General features: G+C 47.1%; 1 protein-coding gene across 3 annotated transcripts; it reads left to right on the forward strand.

Annotated features, from left to right (window-relative positions):
- Window positions 1-291: 291 nt before the first annotated feature.
- On the forward strand, window positions 292-17,429 carry CACNG6 (calcium voltage-gated channel auxiliary subunit gamma 6). Of its 3 annotated transcripts, XM_047100905.1 has the most exons (4): window positions 292-628; window positions 4,974-5,048; window positions 6,829-6,966; window positions 17,191-17,429. In XM_047100905.1, exons 1-4 carry the CDS (start codon window positions 292-294, stop codon window positions 17,427-17,429), a joined length of 789 nt encoding a protein of 262 aa, XP_046956861.1. The 3 variants fall into 3 exon arrangements, with proteins under 3 accessions (XP_046956861.1, XP_046956862.1, XP_046956863.1); XM_047100906.1 differs by lacking the exon at window positions 6,829-6,966 and having other exon boundaries at window positions 295-628; XM_047100907.1 differs by lacking the exons at window positions 4,974-5,048; window positions 6,829-6,966 and having other exon boundaries at window positions 295-628.
- Window positions 17,430-18,006: the final 577 nt, after the last annotated feature.

Consider the following 18,006-nt stretch of genomic DNA (forward strand, 5'->3'; position numbering starts at 1 on the left):
CCCACCCTCCTCCCCGAGTTTCTGTGGGCTCCCTGGGGCCTCCCCTGAACTTAGAGGGTTCCTGGGCCAGAAGATCTATTTTGTTCTCTTCCAAGCTCCAGAGGCGACCTCCTCTCCCCCACTGGAGATTCCAGGGGAAGATCCCGATCTTCCTTTCTCAGAATCCAGTGGAAAGTGAGCCCCTCACTTCCTTCAGCACCCCACTTGTTCCAACCGCCCCCCCCCCTCCCCCGCCCCGGGCCACCCTCGGGACTCTGCCTCCTTTGCACCTGCTCGGCTACGGCCCCGAGGATGATGATGTGGTCCAACTTTTTCATGCAAGAGGAGGACCGGCGGCGGCGGGAGGCGGCAGGCCGGCGGCGGGCTCTTGGGCAGCACCAGTCCCGGCTGACGCCGGAGCGGGAGGGAAAGATCAAGCTGGGACTCCTGCTGAGCGCGGTGGGCGCCACGCTGGCCGTGCTGGCCGTGGGCACCGAGTTCTGGGTGGAGCTCAACACCTACAAGGCCAATGGCAGCGCGGTGTGCGACGCTGTCCACCTGGGGCTCTGGAAGATGTGCACCAAGCGACTGTGGCAGGCGGACGTGCCCGCGGGCAGAGACACCTGTGGCCCCGCCGAGCTGCCCGGAGGTGAGAGGCCACGCCCCCGGCCGGGGATTGTTCCCAGAGACAGCGAGAGTGGGCGGAGTCAGGGAAACCCGAGCCCCAAGGAGAGAGCAGCCCAAGCCTACACCAACCTGTGCTCCCCGAGTAACCTTTGCTCCAGGCACCAACTGTGTGTGCTGGGGGGGCGGTAGTTGGGGGCTGGGGGGGTGGGAGAGAAAGTCTGTACTTGCAGACTAGTCTGTGTACCGGCCGTCCTGTCCACCCCCCTCCCCAGCAGCCTGTCCGCAGCTACATCCTGTACCCCCAGACTAGCCTGTACCCTAAAACTCGCCCAAACCCTTAGACCAGCCTGTGCCCCTAGAGAGAGAGAGAGAGAGAGTTTGGGCTCCCGGGGTCAGCTTGCTTTTCCCACATTGGAGACAGGCCGCACTCCTATCCCGTGGGCCCCGGGGAGACAGATCACCTTAATGCCAACCCCAAAATGAAATCTGTGCCGGACCCCCACGGCCGATACTGCCAAACACAGCTCTCACCGAACACCCCCCAACACCCTCCCCCCCCCCCCCCCCCCGCCCCGGGAGACCTTGTGCTTCTGGGAGATGTGCTTTTCCATTTCCTGGTCCTGTCACCTGCAGATGCCCAGACCTGACCCTCCAGCCCTTTTTATTTTCCCTTCCAGACACCCCACACCCCTCACGGTCCCGCAGAATGGCCTTTCATCCGTGGCAATGCCACACAGCTATCCCATACCCCTCGCTCTCCCGGACAGGACATGCCATGCCGTTTACGTGCACCATTGGGACATCCTATACCCCCTGGGAACGGGAATGGGCTCTTGCACCACACGTACTGACCCAAGGAAACTATCTGACACCCCTCACGGTCCATGTAGGGTGTCCCAGGCTTGATCACCCATGTGAGATCTCCAAACAGTGTCCTATAACCTCAGTGCCTCCCACAGAAGATCTCCTATCCCTCTGGGCTCCAATGGGATTTCCCCCCTCGCTTATCCACACATGCTATCTTCCACCCATAGGGTCCAAAATAGGACATCCCAAATCCTTGATAGCAGAGTGGGATACCCCCACCCCTCGTCATGTGAGGTACCCACGCACTCAGCGTCCAGATTCAACACCTCACTTCTGCAGATGGGCTAATTTTTTGCCCCTCACAGCCTTAAGCAGGAAGTTCCCAAACTTTTGCAAAACGGGGTGCCCTGGTAATAATATGCTTATGTAATATGCTTCGATGCTTACGTAGCACCCAGGCTCTGTTTGAAGTACGTCATGTGCATTAACTCGTTAATCCTCATATCCTTCTAGCAACCTTATGAATAGTTACCATCATCCTCATTTTAGAGAAACCAAACATGAGGAGTAAGGAATGGAAGTGGTTCCATCTATGCACCAGGCTAGTCATATGGGATTTGAACCTGGCTGTCCCTGTTCTTCACAATTGCACTATATCGCATCCCAGGAGTCCATAAAGATGCCCCAAAGGTCCTCGCTGCCCTATAAGGGATGCCCCCCCCCAACCCCACTCCATAAGGCAGGACTCCTCATATCCTTTGATGTCCCCCTGTTGGTCCGAAAGGACTTCAGCCTCCTCACAGGACCGTCTCATCATCCCACAGTCCTGACCCTCCAGAGGGGACTGTCCAAAAGTTCACAACTTCTGTTATCTCAGAAATATCCCACACATTGCCCTGTCCATCAAAGGGCACCCTTAATTCCCTTGGCTACAAGTGGGGGGAGGGTGTGTGTGACCCACCCCACTCTTTTCCAAATGGGATATGCCATCTGGAGTCTGAGACAAGATGTCCTAAATCACCGGTAGCCATGATGGGAGGCCAGACAGCCCACGCTCTCTCAGAAAGATGGACCACACCTTCTTACTCTCTAGATGGGACTTCACGCTTCCCTCATGGATGAAGACCATGTGTCCCCCACTGACTGCTATCAATAGCATCCTCAGCCCTGCTGCAAGAGGTATCCTTTCCTCCTTGTTGCTGCAGGATTGCTGATGCTGCGGGGTAAGGACTCCCGTCCCACTGCTCCTGATAGAACACGTCCTGCCCTTCTCCTTCCCTCAGAGGGCAGGTGCAGTGTCCCACTGCCTCACCTGACTCAGGACTTTATTTCTTGTCCCTCTACCTCTTTCTTTGAACTGGAAGGTTCCTTTCTGCTTCTCTAGCCCGCCTGGCTCGTCTTCTTGTACCCCCCTCATTGTCTACCTCTCTTCCTCCCCCTTCCTGTGCCTTAGTTTCCCCGTCCGTAGCATGAGAACATGGGACTAGAGGAATTTTGTGGGAAGTTCCAGCTTTCAAATGCAGTTTATATATTTTTTTTAACGTCTATTTATTTTTGAGACAGAGAGAGACAGAGTATGAACAGGGGAGGGGCAGAGAGAGAGGGAGACACAGAATCTGAAATGGGCTCCAGGCTCCGAGCTGTCAGCACAGAGCCTGACGCGGGGCTCGAACTCACAGACTGTGAGATCATGACCTGAGCCGAAGTCGGACGCTTAACCGACTGAGCCACCCAGGCGCCCCTATATTTTTTTTTAATTTTTTTAACATTTATTTATTTTTGAGACAGAGAGAGGCAGAGCATGAACGGGGGAGGGTCAGAGAGAGAGAGGGAGACACAGAATCTGAAACGGGTTCCAGGCTCCGAGCTGTCAGCACAGAGCCCGACGCGGGGCTTGAACTCACGAACCCCGAGATCATGACCTGAGCCGAAGTCGGACGCTTAACCGACTGAGCCACCCAGGCGCCCCTCAAATGCAGTTTAGAGAGCGCCCCAGCCTTTTTGTTGTTTTTTTTTTAAGTTTAGGTTTATCGGGGACCTCAAAGATGGGCAAACTTTACTCTTTCATTTACATCACAAAATCATCGCCAGCCTTCTCTTGCTTTATTTTACAGTATTATTCCCCCCCAATTTCTTTCTATCTCTTTAACGTGTTTGATATGTATCCATCAGTATATATTTTAAGTTGGAAACTATACAGTGTTATTTTACATCTGTATGTATACATCTGTATTTTACATCTGTATTTTACATCTGTATGTGTTTTAATTTACATAAATGATACTGCGCTGTGGATCGTCCCCGTTTGTGATTTACTTATTTATCGATCTATTTGCTCAACGCTATTTCTCGGATCTCCCCACTTTGCTTTCTGCTCTTGTAGTTCATGGCTACTGCATGCTGCAGAGATTTGCACAGAGGGCATCTGCCGCATTTTCTTGATCCCCCTGAGATGGACACTTAGGTTGATTCCGACTCCCTGTTCTTACAAACAATGCTGCTACAATCATCCACACATATGTTCTGGATGTAGACCCAGAAACGAAATTGTTGGGTGTAGGGTATAAACGTACCTCGTTTCATAAAGGATGTCAGAGTGCTTTCCAGAAAGACATTAGTGCCAGTTTCTGGTCCCCAGCTGTTTCCTCTTATTCTTCCAGTGCTTGATATTATCCTTTTAATATTTGCCAATCTAATTGATCTAAAGTGCCCTCTCCCTGCTGATTTAAGTTGCATTTCTCTGATCCCTGGTGAGGTGAAGCATCTCTTCATATACTTGTGAGTCATTCAGACTTCTTCTTCTGTGAATTGACTATTCTTGTCCTTTGCCCATTTATCAATTGGGTTTCCTCTCTTTTCTTGCTGGTCTCCAGGTGTTCTTTGTGTGTTCTAGTTAGGAACCCTCTCTGGGATGAGAATCTCCTCTGAGTCTATTAGCCTTCTGTTCCCTCTATCTTGGTGTCCTTTGTTGAATAAAGTGATCGTCCGTTTCTAACCCCACTTGACCCCTCAACAAGCCCATCTGATGAAGCCAGGAAAGAGACTATTATCTCATTTAAAATTTTTTCTTTAACGTTTATTCATTTTTGAGACAGAGAGAGACAGAGCATGAACGGGGGAGGGTCAGAGAGAGAGGGAGACACAGAATCTGAAACAGGCTCCAGGCTCTGAGCGGTCAGCACAGAGCCTGACGCGGGGCTCGAACTCACGGACCGTGAGATCGTGACCTGAGCCGAAGTCGGACGCTCAACCGACTGAGCCACCCAGGCGCCCCCTATTATCTCATTTTATAGAGAAAGATTCAGAGGCTGCGGAGAGGTCAACAGCCTTCACAAGGCCACAGATCTGGGCCTCTAGGCTCCAGACTGGAATCCCAGCTCCTGTATAGCTGGATGATGGCAGGCGGGTTTTGTTTCTCTGAGCATCATTCTCTCCTGTGTGTATCAGGGATGCTGATATCCTATTTTTAGGCTGCTGTGAGCTCTGTTAAATGCCCAGCCCTGAGCTTACGCCAGCAATGTCTGTATCATCACCTTTCTTTTTCTCTCCTGCTCCCACAGAAGCAAACTGCACCTATTTTAAATTCTTTACCACGGGGGAAAATGCACACATCTTCCAGAGAACTACAAAGAAAGGTGAGAACCACCCTGTGGTGGGGTGGTGGGGTGGCGGGAGGGGTACGCGGACCATGCCGGAAGAGTTCCTGATAGCGTGGTCTTCCTCTCTGCTTTGCCCTGGGGTGGCAGGAGGGGATAGGGGAGGTCCCATCTTTGGGGGAAAGAGGTTCTCCAGAGCCCTGTGCCTCTGATGCTCCTACCCCAGCTCCACCTTTGTCATGAGCTGTGTGACTTTGGGGCAGTCACAGCCCCTTTCTGGGACTTTCTTAAAGATGTCCACCTGTCACATGCTAAGCAGAGTGCTGAGTATTTCATTGATAAGAACTCCAGTCCTTGCCATGACCCTGCAGGGCGGTGGCTTCATCTTGTGGATGAAAAAACGGTAGTCCAGAAAATGGTTACATTTACTTTTTCCAGAAGGGGCAGAGGCAGAGGCAGAATCAATCCCAAATAATCCTGACTCCAAAGCAATGCTCTCCTGTAGAATCTTCCGTGAGATGGAAATACTCTGACCTGTGCTGACCGATGTGGTAGCCACTGGCCCCATGTGGCTGCTGGGCGCGTGTGGCTGGTGTGATGCAGAGACTAAGTTTTTAAAATTTCGTTTCAATTTGGGGCACCTGGGTGGCTCAGTCGGTTGAGCGTCCAACTCTTGATTTCGGCTCAGGTCACGATCCCAGGGTTGTAGGATTGAGCCCTGCATCAGGCTCTGTGCTGACAGCTCGGAGCCTGGAGTCTGCTTCGGATTCTGTGTCTCCCTCTCTTTCTGCCCTGCCCCCACTCGTGCTCTGTCTCTCCCTCTCTCTCCTTCAAAAACAAGTAGGCATTAAAAGAAAAAAAGACTATACCCTTTCTTGGGAGCCTGGGTGGCTCAATCGTTTAAGCGTCTGACTTGTGGTTTTGTCTCAGGTCATGATCTCACAGTTCACGAGTTTGAGCCCTGCAGCAGGTTCTCTGCTGTCAGCACAGGTTTTACCTTTTCTGCTATAACCACAGCCTCTCCGTCACCCCAGTACCTCAGTGTCCATCCACACCAGTAAAGAGATTGTGGTCATGTCATGACTCCTATCCAGCCTCTGTAAGGGTTTAATGAGATGATACAGCTGAAACGTACAGTGTGATGCCTGGCACATAGTAGGCCCTCAGTCAACAGTGGTTCCCATCCTCCCTGCTCCTTTCTGTCTTGTCTTTGTGCTAAGTGAGTTTGGGCAAGCCACTGTGCTTCTCTGGGATAGTGAATAATCACAGTGCACGTGTATAGCACAGCTCCTGTGTGCTAAACACTGCACTGGGCACTTTTTATAAACTAATTCTAATCCGCACAACAGCCCAGTCAAATAGGGATTTCGATCCTGATTTTCTAGAGGAGGAAACTGGGGTTCAGAGAAGTTTGGTGACATTATTATAACCTTCCAGCAAGGCAGTGGCTGTACAGAACTCAGACTTGGATCATTTCACTGTAACAAGCTACCTTCTCTGTTGTCACCCACATGCTCACTGCCTCAGTTTCCTCACCTGTAAACAAACAGTGACCAGATCCCAAGGAATAATTGGTAGTTCCCATTTCTTTCTAATCCTGACCATGTCTCCTCTTTGCTTTGTGGCCTCAGGCAAATCACTGAGCCTCTCTGTGTCTTAGTTCCTTCAACAGTGTAAGTAAAATATTGGACTGAATGATGTACTTGAAAATTCTCTAGTTCTGAATCTTCCGTCTTCCTGGTTTTGGGTCTCTATAGGGGAGTCCTTCCCACTTCCTCCCTCCCATGTTCTCTACTTCTTCCCTTTACTCTCCTTGCAGAGGTGAATCTGGCAGCTGCCGTGATAGCAGTGGTAGGCTTGGCACTCATGGCCCTGGGGTGCCTCTGTATCATCATGGTGCTCAGCAAAGGTGCAGAGTTCCTACTCCGAGTTGGAGCCATCTGCTTTGGCCTCTCAGGTGAGGGCTGGGAGCCTGGAGACTGAGGGAATTGCATGCTGGGAGGTTGGATCTCCAAGAGCTCTTGCATGCTAGGAGGTAGGGTGTCCAAGCACTGTTGCATGGTGGGAGTTTGGAACTCTAGGTAATGTTGTATGCAGGGAGGTAGAGTGTCCAAGCACTGTTGCATGCTGGGAGTTTGAATCTCCAGGGCACTCTTGCATGCTGAGAGTTGAGGGAAACCCACCGGCTGTAGTAGTCTCAAAAATGGAAGAATTCTGGGGCGCCTGGGTGGCTCAGTCGGTTAAGCGTCCGACTTCGGCTCAGGTCACGATCTCGCAGTCTGTGAGTTCGAGCCCCACATCAGGCTTTGGGCTGATGGCTCAGAGCCTGGAGCCTGCTTCCAATTCTGTGTCTCCCTCTCTCTCTGCCCCTCCCCCATTCATGCTCTGTCTCTCTCTGTCTCAAAAATAAATAAATGTTAAAAAAAATTAAAAAAAATGGAAGAATTCCAAACTTTATTGTTGCCTAGAGATTAAAGGGTCTCCAAACACTATTTTAAATTTGGACCAAGGGCTTCCGAGAATTGTTGCCTGCTTGGAGGTAGAGTCCACAAACACAGTTGTACCATGGGGATTAGAGGAAGCTTAAGGGCTATAGAGGTCTCAAAGAATGGAAAATTCTAAGCCCTGCTGTCCCCAGAGGGGTCTCCAATTTGAACCCAGAGGTCTTCAATTGCTGTTGCATGCTGGGAAGTTGGAGGCCATCTCCAGGCACTGTTGCTTGCTGGGAGGTTAGAGGACATCTCCAAGCACTGATGCATGCTGGGAAGTTGGAGGACAACTCTAAGCACTGTTGCATGCTGGGAAGCACCAGGACTGTAGTAGGCTCAATGTGAGAGTTCTAAGTGCTATTATTGGCTGGGAATTGGAAAGTCTTCAAATACTCTTTTAGCTTTGGAACTTAGGTCTTCAATAAATGTTGCATTCTTGGAGCTGATGGTCAAAAAAAAAATTCTACATCTCGTCAATGTAGTGCTCATTGGATCAGATGTTTGCTAAGGTAGATAGAAAGGTCACTAATTATATAAGCTTCATTTGTTCATCCTCTGTGAATTTACTGAGCACTTACTATGTTCCATGCACTGTGCTAAGGGCTGGGTATATATGACTAACAAGACAGATACAGTCTGCCCCTCACAGAGCCTAGCAGAGATAGACAGTAGCCAGTAATTACACATATAATAACGCAACTATAATTGTGATGAAACTTATGATAAAGCGTATTAGGGGTAGACACTGCAGTGAGGGTGTATCAGAGAAACTCAGAGAAAGTGGTATTTAAGCTGGTAATTGAAGGGTGAATAGGACTCATCCAAAGTGTGGTGGTGACAGTAGTGGTGACTATATTGATGATGTTGTCTATTGTGGTGGTGGTGGTGACAATGATGGTGGTGATGGTAGGGATGATGTTGCTGATGTTGGTGGTGATGGTGGTGATGAGGATGATAGTTAAAATGGTGGTAACGGTAGAGTTGATGGTGTACTGATGGTGGTGATGGTGATAGAATAGTGATTTGACAAGTTTGAGGAACAGAATGAAGGTCAGAGCATAAAGCAGGCAAAATCTTTCACAAATGTACATGGTAACCTTAACTAACAAGTGGGGTAGACTCTAGTACAAGATAAGGGAGAAATGATAAGTCTTCACGAACATGAACATATGAATGGAAAATAATAATGATCAATTTTTATTATTTTGTTGCCTTAGAGATCTTCCTAAATAAAGGGAAAAATTCAATCATCTCCTTTCCTTTCTTTCATTTATTCATTTTATTTGTTGATACACACACAGACATATTACACACTTTTGTACGTTTTTGTATATGTAATATTATCAGAATGTACAGGACAAAAGGTGCCTTCCCTTAGGGAGATTACTGGTTAAGGACACCGAAATAACACAAATCATCCCACAATTACAAACTTCTAGGTGCTATACAAGAAAAAGAAAGGTAGATTTCTATGAGAGTGCATAATGAGAGCACCTGATTTAAAGCAGAGAGTTAGTGAGGGCCTCCCTGAGTAACCAAGCTAGACAGAGTTTGGTGAATTTAAGGTCTTGAAAGAAAGCCAGTGTGGCTGGAGGAAGGAGAGTGAGGAGGACACTGGGGTCAAAGATGGACCAGGAAATCAACAGGGAATCCAAACATCTAGGTTGGCGTCTAACTTCTGACAAGTTGTGTGATCTTGGGAAAATCTTTTATCTCTGAGCTCAAGTTCCCACATATCCATGAAGTCAGTCATCCAAGTATCCATTTGTCAAGTATCCATCTATCCATCCATTCATCCCATCTATCCCCGTCTGTCCATCCATCCATCCTTTCATTCCATCTATCCATCTGTCCGTCCATCTATCCATCCGTCCGTCCATCCATCCATTCATCCCATCTATCTATCCATCCGTCCATCCATCCATCCATCCATCCATTGATTCATTAATTTCCTCCCACTTCCTTCTTCCTTTTCCATTCTCCTTTCTCTTTTATCTGTTTTTCGTCTATCCATCCATCCGTCCATCCATCCACCCATTCATCCCATCTATCCATCCGTCCGTCCGTCCATCCATCCATCCATTGATTCATTAATTTCCTCCCATTCCCTTCTTCCTTTTCCATTCTCCTTTCTCTTTTACCTGTTTTCCCTCTATTCATCCATCCAATCATTCAACAAGTATTTTTTTTTTATATATCCAGTAGGTGCTCAATGCTGTGCTTGATCCCACTGGGGATAGAATGATGAATAATATTAAGATGATCCCTGTTTTTGTAGAATTTATAGCATGGTAGGAATTTGGTTATTGAACTCATACTCGTGTTATTCCAGGGGGTGCCATGAAAGTGAGGATATAAAAGTGTTTTATGGAAGTCTCAGGCATGAAATTTTTCTGCAAACTGTACAAGCAAGTGAGAGCGAGGGGGTGGATTTGATGCTGTAAGTATTTTGGCTATATTTGGTATCAGGCCCTGGACAGATTGAATTTTCAAGATCTCCTTAAATAAAGGGACATGTTCAGATTATATTGATTCTCTCCATGAAATATATACATCAGGTATTGTTCATGTTTTAGAGATACAAGACAGACAAGTTTCCTGCTCTCATGGATTTATGATAGCGAGGGAGATAGCCATGGGACAAATAGACAATACTAATATAAATTAATATATGCTAATAATTACCAGCTGTGATAAATGCTACAAATGAAAATGAAAGAGTGTGGAGGAAAATCTGTAACAGGGAGATCTGATATAGACTTGAGTGGCAGTGCTTAAGGAGGGCTTCTCAGAAGTGCAATAGCAGTAATAGTAATAGTAATACTAATAGTAATAGTAATAGCAATAGCAATAGCAATAGCAATAGCAATAGTAGTAAATAGTAATGGTAATAAAGAGTAACAGTAATAGTAATAAATAGTAATAGTAATAGTGATAATAATAAATAGTAATAGCGATACTAATAAATAGTAATGGTAATAAAGAGTAATAGTAATAAATAGTAATAGTAATAAATAGTAATAGCGATAGTAATAAATAGTAATGGTAATAAAGAGTAACAGTAATAGTAGTAAATAGTGATAGTAATAGTGATAGTAATAAATAGCAATGGTAATAAAGAGTAACAGTAATAGTAGTAAATAGTGATAGTAATAAATAGTAATAAATAGAAATAGTAATAAATAGTAATAGTGATAGTAATAAATAGTAATGGTAATAAATAGTAATAGTGATAGTAATAAATAGTAATAGTGATAGTAATAAATAGTAATGGCAATAAAGAGTAACAGTAATAGTAATAAATAGTGATAGTAATAGTGATAGTAATAAATAGTAATAGTAATAAATAGAAATAGTAATAAATAGTAATAGCGATAGTAATAAATAGTAATGGTAATAAATAGTAATAGTAATAGTAATAAATAGTAATAGTAATAGTGATAGTAATAAATAGTAATAGTGATAGTAATAGCAATAGTAGGGATGTGTAAGGCAGTACTCAGAGAAGGGTAAGCAGAAAATTATTCCAAGCAGCATAAAGGTCTCCAGGTTTGAAAGAATTTGGTGCATTTGTAGACTGAAAGAGGGGCGCCTGGGTGGCTCAGTCGGTTGAGTGACTGACTCTTGGTTTCAGCTCAGGTCATGATCCCAGAGTTGTGGGATCAAGCCCCGCATCTGGCTCCGTGCCAAGCATAGAGCCTGTTTCAGATTCACTCTCTTCTCTCTCAGCCCCTCCCCGGCTCTCTCTCTCTACAATAAAACATACAGACTGAAAGACGTTATACTCCCCACTATTTTAGGGTGGGAAGAGCTGGGGAGATGAGCACAAACAAGGAGGCAGGGGCCAGATCACGTAGGCCCTTCTAGGTCATACAAGGCATGTCAGGCTTGGTCGGGGAGGAAGTACAGAGACGTGTCTAAGAGAAGAAGCTATGGAGTAGACCTGGCTTTAATCAAACCTGAGCTCCACCTCTCCAGGCTTTAATCTTCCCCTCTGTAAAGTGGGGATAATAATACATACCTCATGAGGTCTAGTGGGAAGAGATGAGATGAGAGAGTGTTTGGTTAGATTCTTTTCACAAAGCCAAGGCTAAGAGTCTACTGACTACAGCCCATGGCCAAATCCTACCTGCCCTTTGCTTTGGGGTTAGTCGTAGTTTTATACCATAAATCCTATTGTGGTTCCTACCTGATTCAAAAGCCAATACGTTCACAATCAATTACTACCACTAGAATAATGTGGCTCCCAGGTCTTATGTGGCCTGGCTCCTGGCTCTGTGGGACTTCGTCTCTTACCACCTGCTCCCTCTGTCCTGGTTTCATTGGCTTCTTTGCTGTTCCTCAGACACTTCAATCTCATCTCCCCCTCAGAGCATTTTGCACTGCTATCCCCTCAGCCTCCACTAGATCATCCCATGTCTCATCCCTTCCTGTCATTTAAGTCTCTGATCTGGTTGACCACCTAGGAGGCCCATTGCCTGCCGTGTCCCTACCTTGCCCCCTTTTCTTCTCTCATGGAATCGATCACTCCCTGAAATTATATACCTGTGTGTGTATTCCATTGCTCGGGCTGCCATAACAAAGTACCACAACCCCGGGAGGGTTAAAGAACAGAAATGTGTTGTCTCATGATGGGCAGAGTCGGTCTCCTCCGAGGCCTCTCCTTGGCTTGTAGACGGCTGTCTTCTCCCCGTGTCCTCAATCTGTGTATCTGTGTTCTCCTCTCCTCTTCTTGTGGGGACACCACCATATTGCCCTCCATATTGGATTAAGACCCTAGTGGCCTCATGTCTGTTTAATTATTGCTTTAAACACTCTGTCTTCGGGGCGCCTGGGTGGCAGTTGGTTAAGTGTCCAACAACTCTTGGTTTTGGCTCAGGTTGTGATCTCACAGTTCCTGAGTTAGAGCCCCCTGCATCTGTGAATGTGGGAGCCTGCTTGGGATTCTCTGTCTCCTGTTCTCTCTGCCCCTCCCCCCTCACACTCTCTCTCAAAACAAAACAAAAAAAAACTTAAAAAAATTCTATCTTCAAATATAGTCACATTTCAAGAAACTAGGGGGTCAGGACTTCAACACCTGAACTTTTGGAGGCACAATTCAGTCCACAGCAATACATTTGCCCTATTAGTGTCTAATTCTCCTTCTGGGATGGAGCTCCAAGAGGACAAGGCCTTTGTTAGTCTTTTTTTTTTTTTTAATCTATTTTTGAAAGACAGAGAGAAACAGAGTGTGAGCGGGGGAGGGGCAGAGAGAGAGGGAGACACAGAATCCGAAGCAGGCTCCAGGCTCTGAGCTGTCAGCACAGATCCCGACAGGATGCTTGAACTCACAGACTGCGAGATCCTGACCTGAGCCGAAGTCGCACGCTCAACTGACTGAGCCACCCAGGTACCCCTGTTAGCCTTGTTTATATATTTTATAATGGGGGCTCAATTAAGATGTGTTGAATGAATCAATGAGGCATGAATTTGCAGAGGAATCAAGGGGACTGGAGAGTGTCTTGTCTGAATATTCTTCCACCTCTGGGTCCCTAAGCTGAGCTGTGTGGGGCCAAGGAGGCCTCAGAGGGGAGCTACTGACCCACAGATCACAGACTCCTGGCTGCATTCTCCAGGACCTCGATTAAAAACCATGGCGGGGGGGGGGGGGAGCGCCTGGGTGGCTCAGTCAGTTGAGCGTCTGACTTAGGCTCAGGTCATGATCTCGCGGTTTGTGAGTTCAAGCCCTGCGTCGGGCTCTGTGCTGACAGCTCAGAGCCTGGAGCCTGCTTCGGATTCTGTGTCTCCTCCTCTCTCTGCCCCTCCCTTGCTCATGCTCTGTCTCTCTCTGTCTCTCAATGATAAATAAACATTAAAAAAAAAAAACAAAAACAAAAACCATGGGGGGAACGAAGTACCAGGGAGTGGGGGGGAAGAAGAGTCGAGGGTCTGAGAGAGGGGGTAGCTAGGACCCATGACTCATGGGCCATCAGATGGTCCTACAAGATCTGACCCCTGCCCACCTCTGCACGTCTATTCCCCACCACTCTCCCCTCCCCACTGTCTTTTCTCCAGCCACACTGACCTTCTTTCTCTCCCCCAGACACACTGTACTCATTCTACCACCGGGCCTTTGCACAAGCCATTCCTTCCTCTTGCACCGGCCATCACTTAGTTTTGTGCTTCCTCCAGAACCTGGCTTCTGTTCATCCTCCAAGTCTTAGCTCAAATGGCTTTTCCTGGTGACATCATCTCAAAGTCTGTGCTCTGCTCCTGGATGTCACTCGCCTTCCCATCACCCTGTTCTATCTTTCCCGGCACACATCACTCTCTGAAATTATCTCGTCTTCTCATGTGTTTACTTTGGACGTTACAACCTGGCAGCCTGTGGCCAGCGATGACCCATAAATGGACTTTGGTGGGCAGGGCATAACGTTTCTCTGAGCCAATGTTTCAAGGTTGGGCAAATTCCCATAAAAAAATAGTAATCATTTAAAAAATTCCAGCTAATCTTAAAAACTCAGAAGATCTGGTAATTTAAGTCCCCATTTCTGAAGGGTTGCAGTTGGCTGAAGCTGAGTTTTGGACTCTTTGTCTCCCCCCACCCCCACCAGCCACCGCACTCACCTGCTTTGTTGACTTCTGCTTTCTCATTGCCTCCTGCAGGCATTTGAGGGCAAGACTTGGTTTATTTGTTTACCGCCTGTCCCCTCCATCTAAAATACAAACTCCATGAGGTTAGGGTCTCTGTCTTGTACTTTCTTCTTTTCTTGTTGTTGTTGTTGTTGTTGTTGTTGTTGTTGTTGTTGTTGTTTTTAATTTACATCCAAGTTAGCATATAGTGCAACGATGATTTCTGGAGTAGATTCCTTAATGCCCCTTACCCACTTAGCCATCTCCCCCCACACACCCCCTCCAGTAACCCTCTGTTCTGTATATTTAAGAGTCTCTTATGTTTTGTCCCCCTCCCTGTTTTTATATTATTTTTGTTTCACTTCCTTTATGTTCCTCTGTTCTGTGTCTTAAAGTCCTCATATGAGTGAAGTCGTATATTTGTCTTTCTCTGACTAATTTCGCTTAGCATAATACCCTCCAGTTCCAACCACATAGTTGCAAATGGCAAGATTTCATTATTTTTGATTGCCCAGTAATAATCCATTGTGTGTGTGTGTGTGTGTGTGTGTGTGTGTATACCACATCTTCTTTATCCATTCATCCATCAATGGACATTTGGGCTCTTTCCATACTTTGGCTATTGTTGATAGTGCTGCTATAAACATGGGGGTGCATGTGTCCCTTCGAAACAGCACACCTGTATCCCTTGGATAAATGCCTAGTAGTGCAATTGCTGGGTCGTAGGGTAGTTATATTTTTAATTTTTTGAGGAACCTCCGTACTGTTTTCCAGAGTGCCTGCACCAGTTTGCATTCCCACCAGTGCAACAGAGATCCTCTTTTTCTGCATCCTCGCCAACATCTGTTGTTGCCTGAGTTGTTAATGTTAGCCATTCTGACAGGTACAAGGTGGTATCTCATTGTGGTTTTGATCTGTATTTCCCTGATGATGAGTGACGTTGAGCGTTTTTTCATGTGTCGGTTGGCCATCTGGATGTCTTCTTTGGAGAAGTGTCTATTCATGTCTTTTGCCCATTTCTTCCCTGGATTATTTGTTTTTTGGGTGTGGACTTTGATAAGTTCTCTATAGATTTTGGATACTAACCCTTTATCTAATATGTCATTTGCAAATATCTTCTCCCATTCTGTCGGTTGCCTTTCAGTTTTGCTGATTGTTTCCTTCGCTGTGCAGAAGCTTTTTATTTTGATGAGGTCCCAGTAATTCCTTTTTGCTTTTGTTTCCCTTGCGTCCAGACACGTGTTGAGTAAGAAGTTGCTGCGGCCAAGATCAAAGAGGTTTTAGCCTCCTTTCTCCGGAGGATTTTGATGGCTTCCTGTCTTACATTTAGGTCTTTCATCCATTTTGAGTTTATTTTTGTGTATGGTGTAAGAAAGTGGTCCCTGTTCATTCTTCTGCATGTCGCTGTCCAATTTTCCCAGCACCACTTGCTGAAGAGACTGTCTCTATTCCATTGGATATTCTTTCCTGCTTTGTCAAAGATTAGTTGGCCATACGTTTGTGGGTCCATTTCTGGGTTCTCTATTCTGTTCCATTGATCTGAGAGTCTGTTTTTGTGTCATGTTTTTTTTTTTTAAATCAAATTTCATTGCAACTTAACTTGACTGCCTTTCCTTTTGTTTCGTGATTCACCATCTTTATTGGGGTATGGTTGATGAGCTTTATTGGGGTATGAATGGTGAGTAGAAATTGTAGATCTTTAAGGTGTACAACTTGGGGTTTTGATATACATGCACGTCATGAAGTGATCACCACAGTTAAACTAGTTAACAACATGCATCACCTCACGTGGCCACCTTGGTGTGTGTGGTGAGAACACCGAGGCTCTTGTCTTGTAACATGTGTGATACGGTATTGCTAACTATAGTCACCCTGCTGCACATGAAATCCCCACAACTCGTTTGTCTTGCGTAATTGAGTTCTGTACCTTTGTCCCACATCTTCCCCTTTCCCCTCCCCCGCCAGCCCTTGGCAACCACCTTTTGTTCTGTGCTTCCATGGTGAGTTCAACTATTCCAGATTTTACTATCGCTCTTTCCAAAAGCCTTACTTTTTTAAAAGTAAACTCCATGCCCAACATGAGGCTTGAACTCATGACCCAGAGATCAAGAGTCACATTCTCTACCCACCAAACCAGCCAGGCGCCCCTTTTATTTTTTCAAACAATTTTTTAATGTAGTCTTTAATTGATTTTCGTGTTTTTGATTTTGGACTTTGATTTTTTTTTGAGAGAGAGAGAGAGAGAGTGAGCAGGAGTGAGGAGGGGTGGAGAGAGAGAGAGAATCTTAAGCAGGCTCCACACTCAGCTTGGAGCCTGACACAGGGCTCGATCCCACGACGCTGGAATCATGACCTGAGCTGAAATCAAGAGTTGGATGCTCAACCAATTAAGCCACCCAGGCACCCCTGCTTTTTCCTTTTTTTAAATTTTTTAAATGTTTATTTATTTTTGAGAGAGAGAGACAGAGCGTGAGCAAGGAAGGGGCAGAAAGAGAGAGGGAGACACAGAATCTGAAGCAGCTCCAGGCTCCGAGCTGTCAGCACAGAGCCGGACACAGGGCTCGAACCCACGAACCGTGAGATCATGACCTGAGCCCAAGTCGGCCACGCGACCGAGCCACCCAGGCGCCCCCACATTTTTCTTTTTTAAAGCGCTAAAACACACATAAGATAAAATTTACCATTTCAACTATTTTGTGCTCAGTTCTGTGGCACTAAGCACGTTCACCATCCATCTCCAGAGCCTTTTCACTTTCGTGTTTCCCCAAGCACAACTCTGTCCCCATCAAACAGCAGCCCCCACTCCCCATCCCGTTCCCCCAGCCCCTCGGCCTCTGGCGACCACCTCTCTCCCTTCTGCCTCTGTCTGTGTTGTGTTCCTTCTTTATCTCCAGCTTCCAGACTCGTGCTATAGGGTTGGTGTTTAGTAAGTAGCTGTCGAAGGAATTAGGTGGGGTGGTGCTGAGGGCCCCCCAGGCTTCCTGTTTGAACGAGCATGAGATGGGGTGTGCTGGGGAGACGCTCAGACCCAGGTCGGGGTCCCCGGGGGCCTGAGCGCCATGCCTGTCCTCTCCCCACAGGCCTACTGCTCCTGGTCAGCCTGGAGGTGTTCCGGCATTCTGTCCAAGCCCTGCTGCAAAGAGTCAGCCCTGAGCCTCCCCCAGCCCCAGCCCTGGCCTACGAATACTCCTGGTCCCTGGGCTGTGGGATGGGGGCCAGCCTGGTCCTCCTGCTGGCCAGTGGCTGCTTCCTCCTGCTCACCTTGCCTCCGGGGCCCTGGGGCTCACTCTGCCCCAAGCTGGGGCACAGGGCCACCTAGAGCCAGCACTGTGCCTTCTCTAACTCCTTCCTTTTCTTCTTCTTATCCCTCAAAGTCTTTCCCCTTGTCCTGGAGAAACTGTGTTCTGCCTGCTGTGGGGCACACGTTGTTTGCACACACCTCCCTCTCCTGCCTCATGTTTTCCCTCTGTGAATATGTTCTTCTCGGTGGCCGAATTGGGATGCTTGGGGTACGATGGAGAGAGGCCTTTTACAAACGAGGGTCCCCAGGGAAGGCTTGCAGGGGGACCTGATGGGGTAAGTAGGGTGGGGGGGATGAGGTCAGGGGGTCTTAGGACGGACTTGGACTGATTCATTTCCCAGATCTGGATGTATTCACTTGTGGGAGAGGCATCTTCCAACTAATTTGAACCTTGGGGAAACAGGGGAGGGGGAGGGGAAATCGCTGGGTCTGGCCTCGCTGTGGTCTGGTTTGGGATTAAAGGTTTGGAAATTTCAGAGCTTTGATTTGGAGTCTGTTTGGATATGGTTGTGGGTTCCGGGGTGGCAAAGAGTGACCCCTTGTGCTCTCCGGAAACCTGCTACTTAGCAGCCCCGAAGTCATATGTCAACAAACC

Source organism: Lynx rufus, unplaced genomic scaffold (assembly GCF_022079265.1).
Source record: "Lynx rufus isolate CCGP_SWC_20201006 ecotype Redwood Valley unplaced genomic scaffold, mLynRuf1.p SCAF_54, whole genome shotgun sequence".
Taxonomy (NCBI): Eukaryota; Metazoa; Chordata; class Mammalia; order Carnivora; family Felidae; genus Lynx; species Lynx rufus.

What these genes read in the sequence shown, in the direction of transcription:
- CACNG6 (XM_047100905.1), top strand. Translation starts at nt 292, where the DNA reads ATGATGATGTGGTCCAACTTTTTCATGCAAGAGGAGGACCGGCGGCGG. An exon ending in CCCCGCCGAGCTGCCCGGAG is followed by an intron (nt 629 to 4,973) that starts GTGAGAGGCCAC and finishes CTGCTCCCACAG; the next exon opens with AAGCAAACTGCACCTATTTT. An exon ending in CCAGAGAACTACAAAGAAAG is followed by an intron (nt 5,049 to 6,828) that starts GTGAGAACCACC and finishes CTCTCCTTGCAG; the next exon opens with AGGTGAATCTGGCAGCTGCC.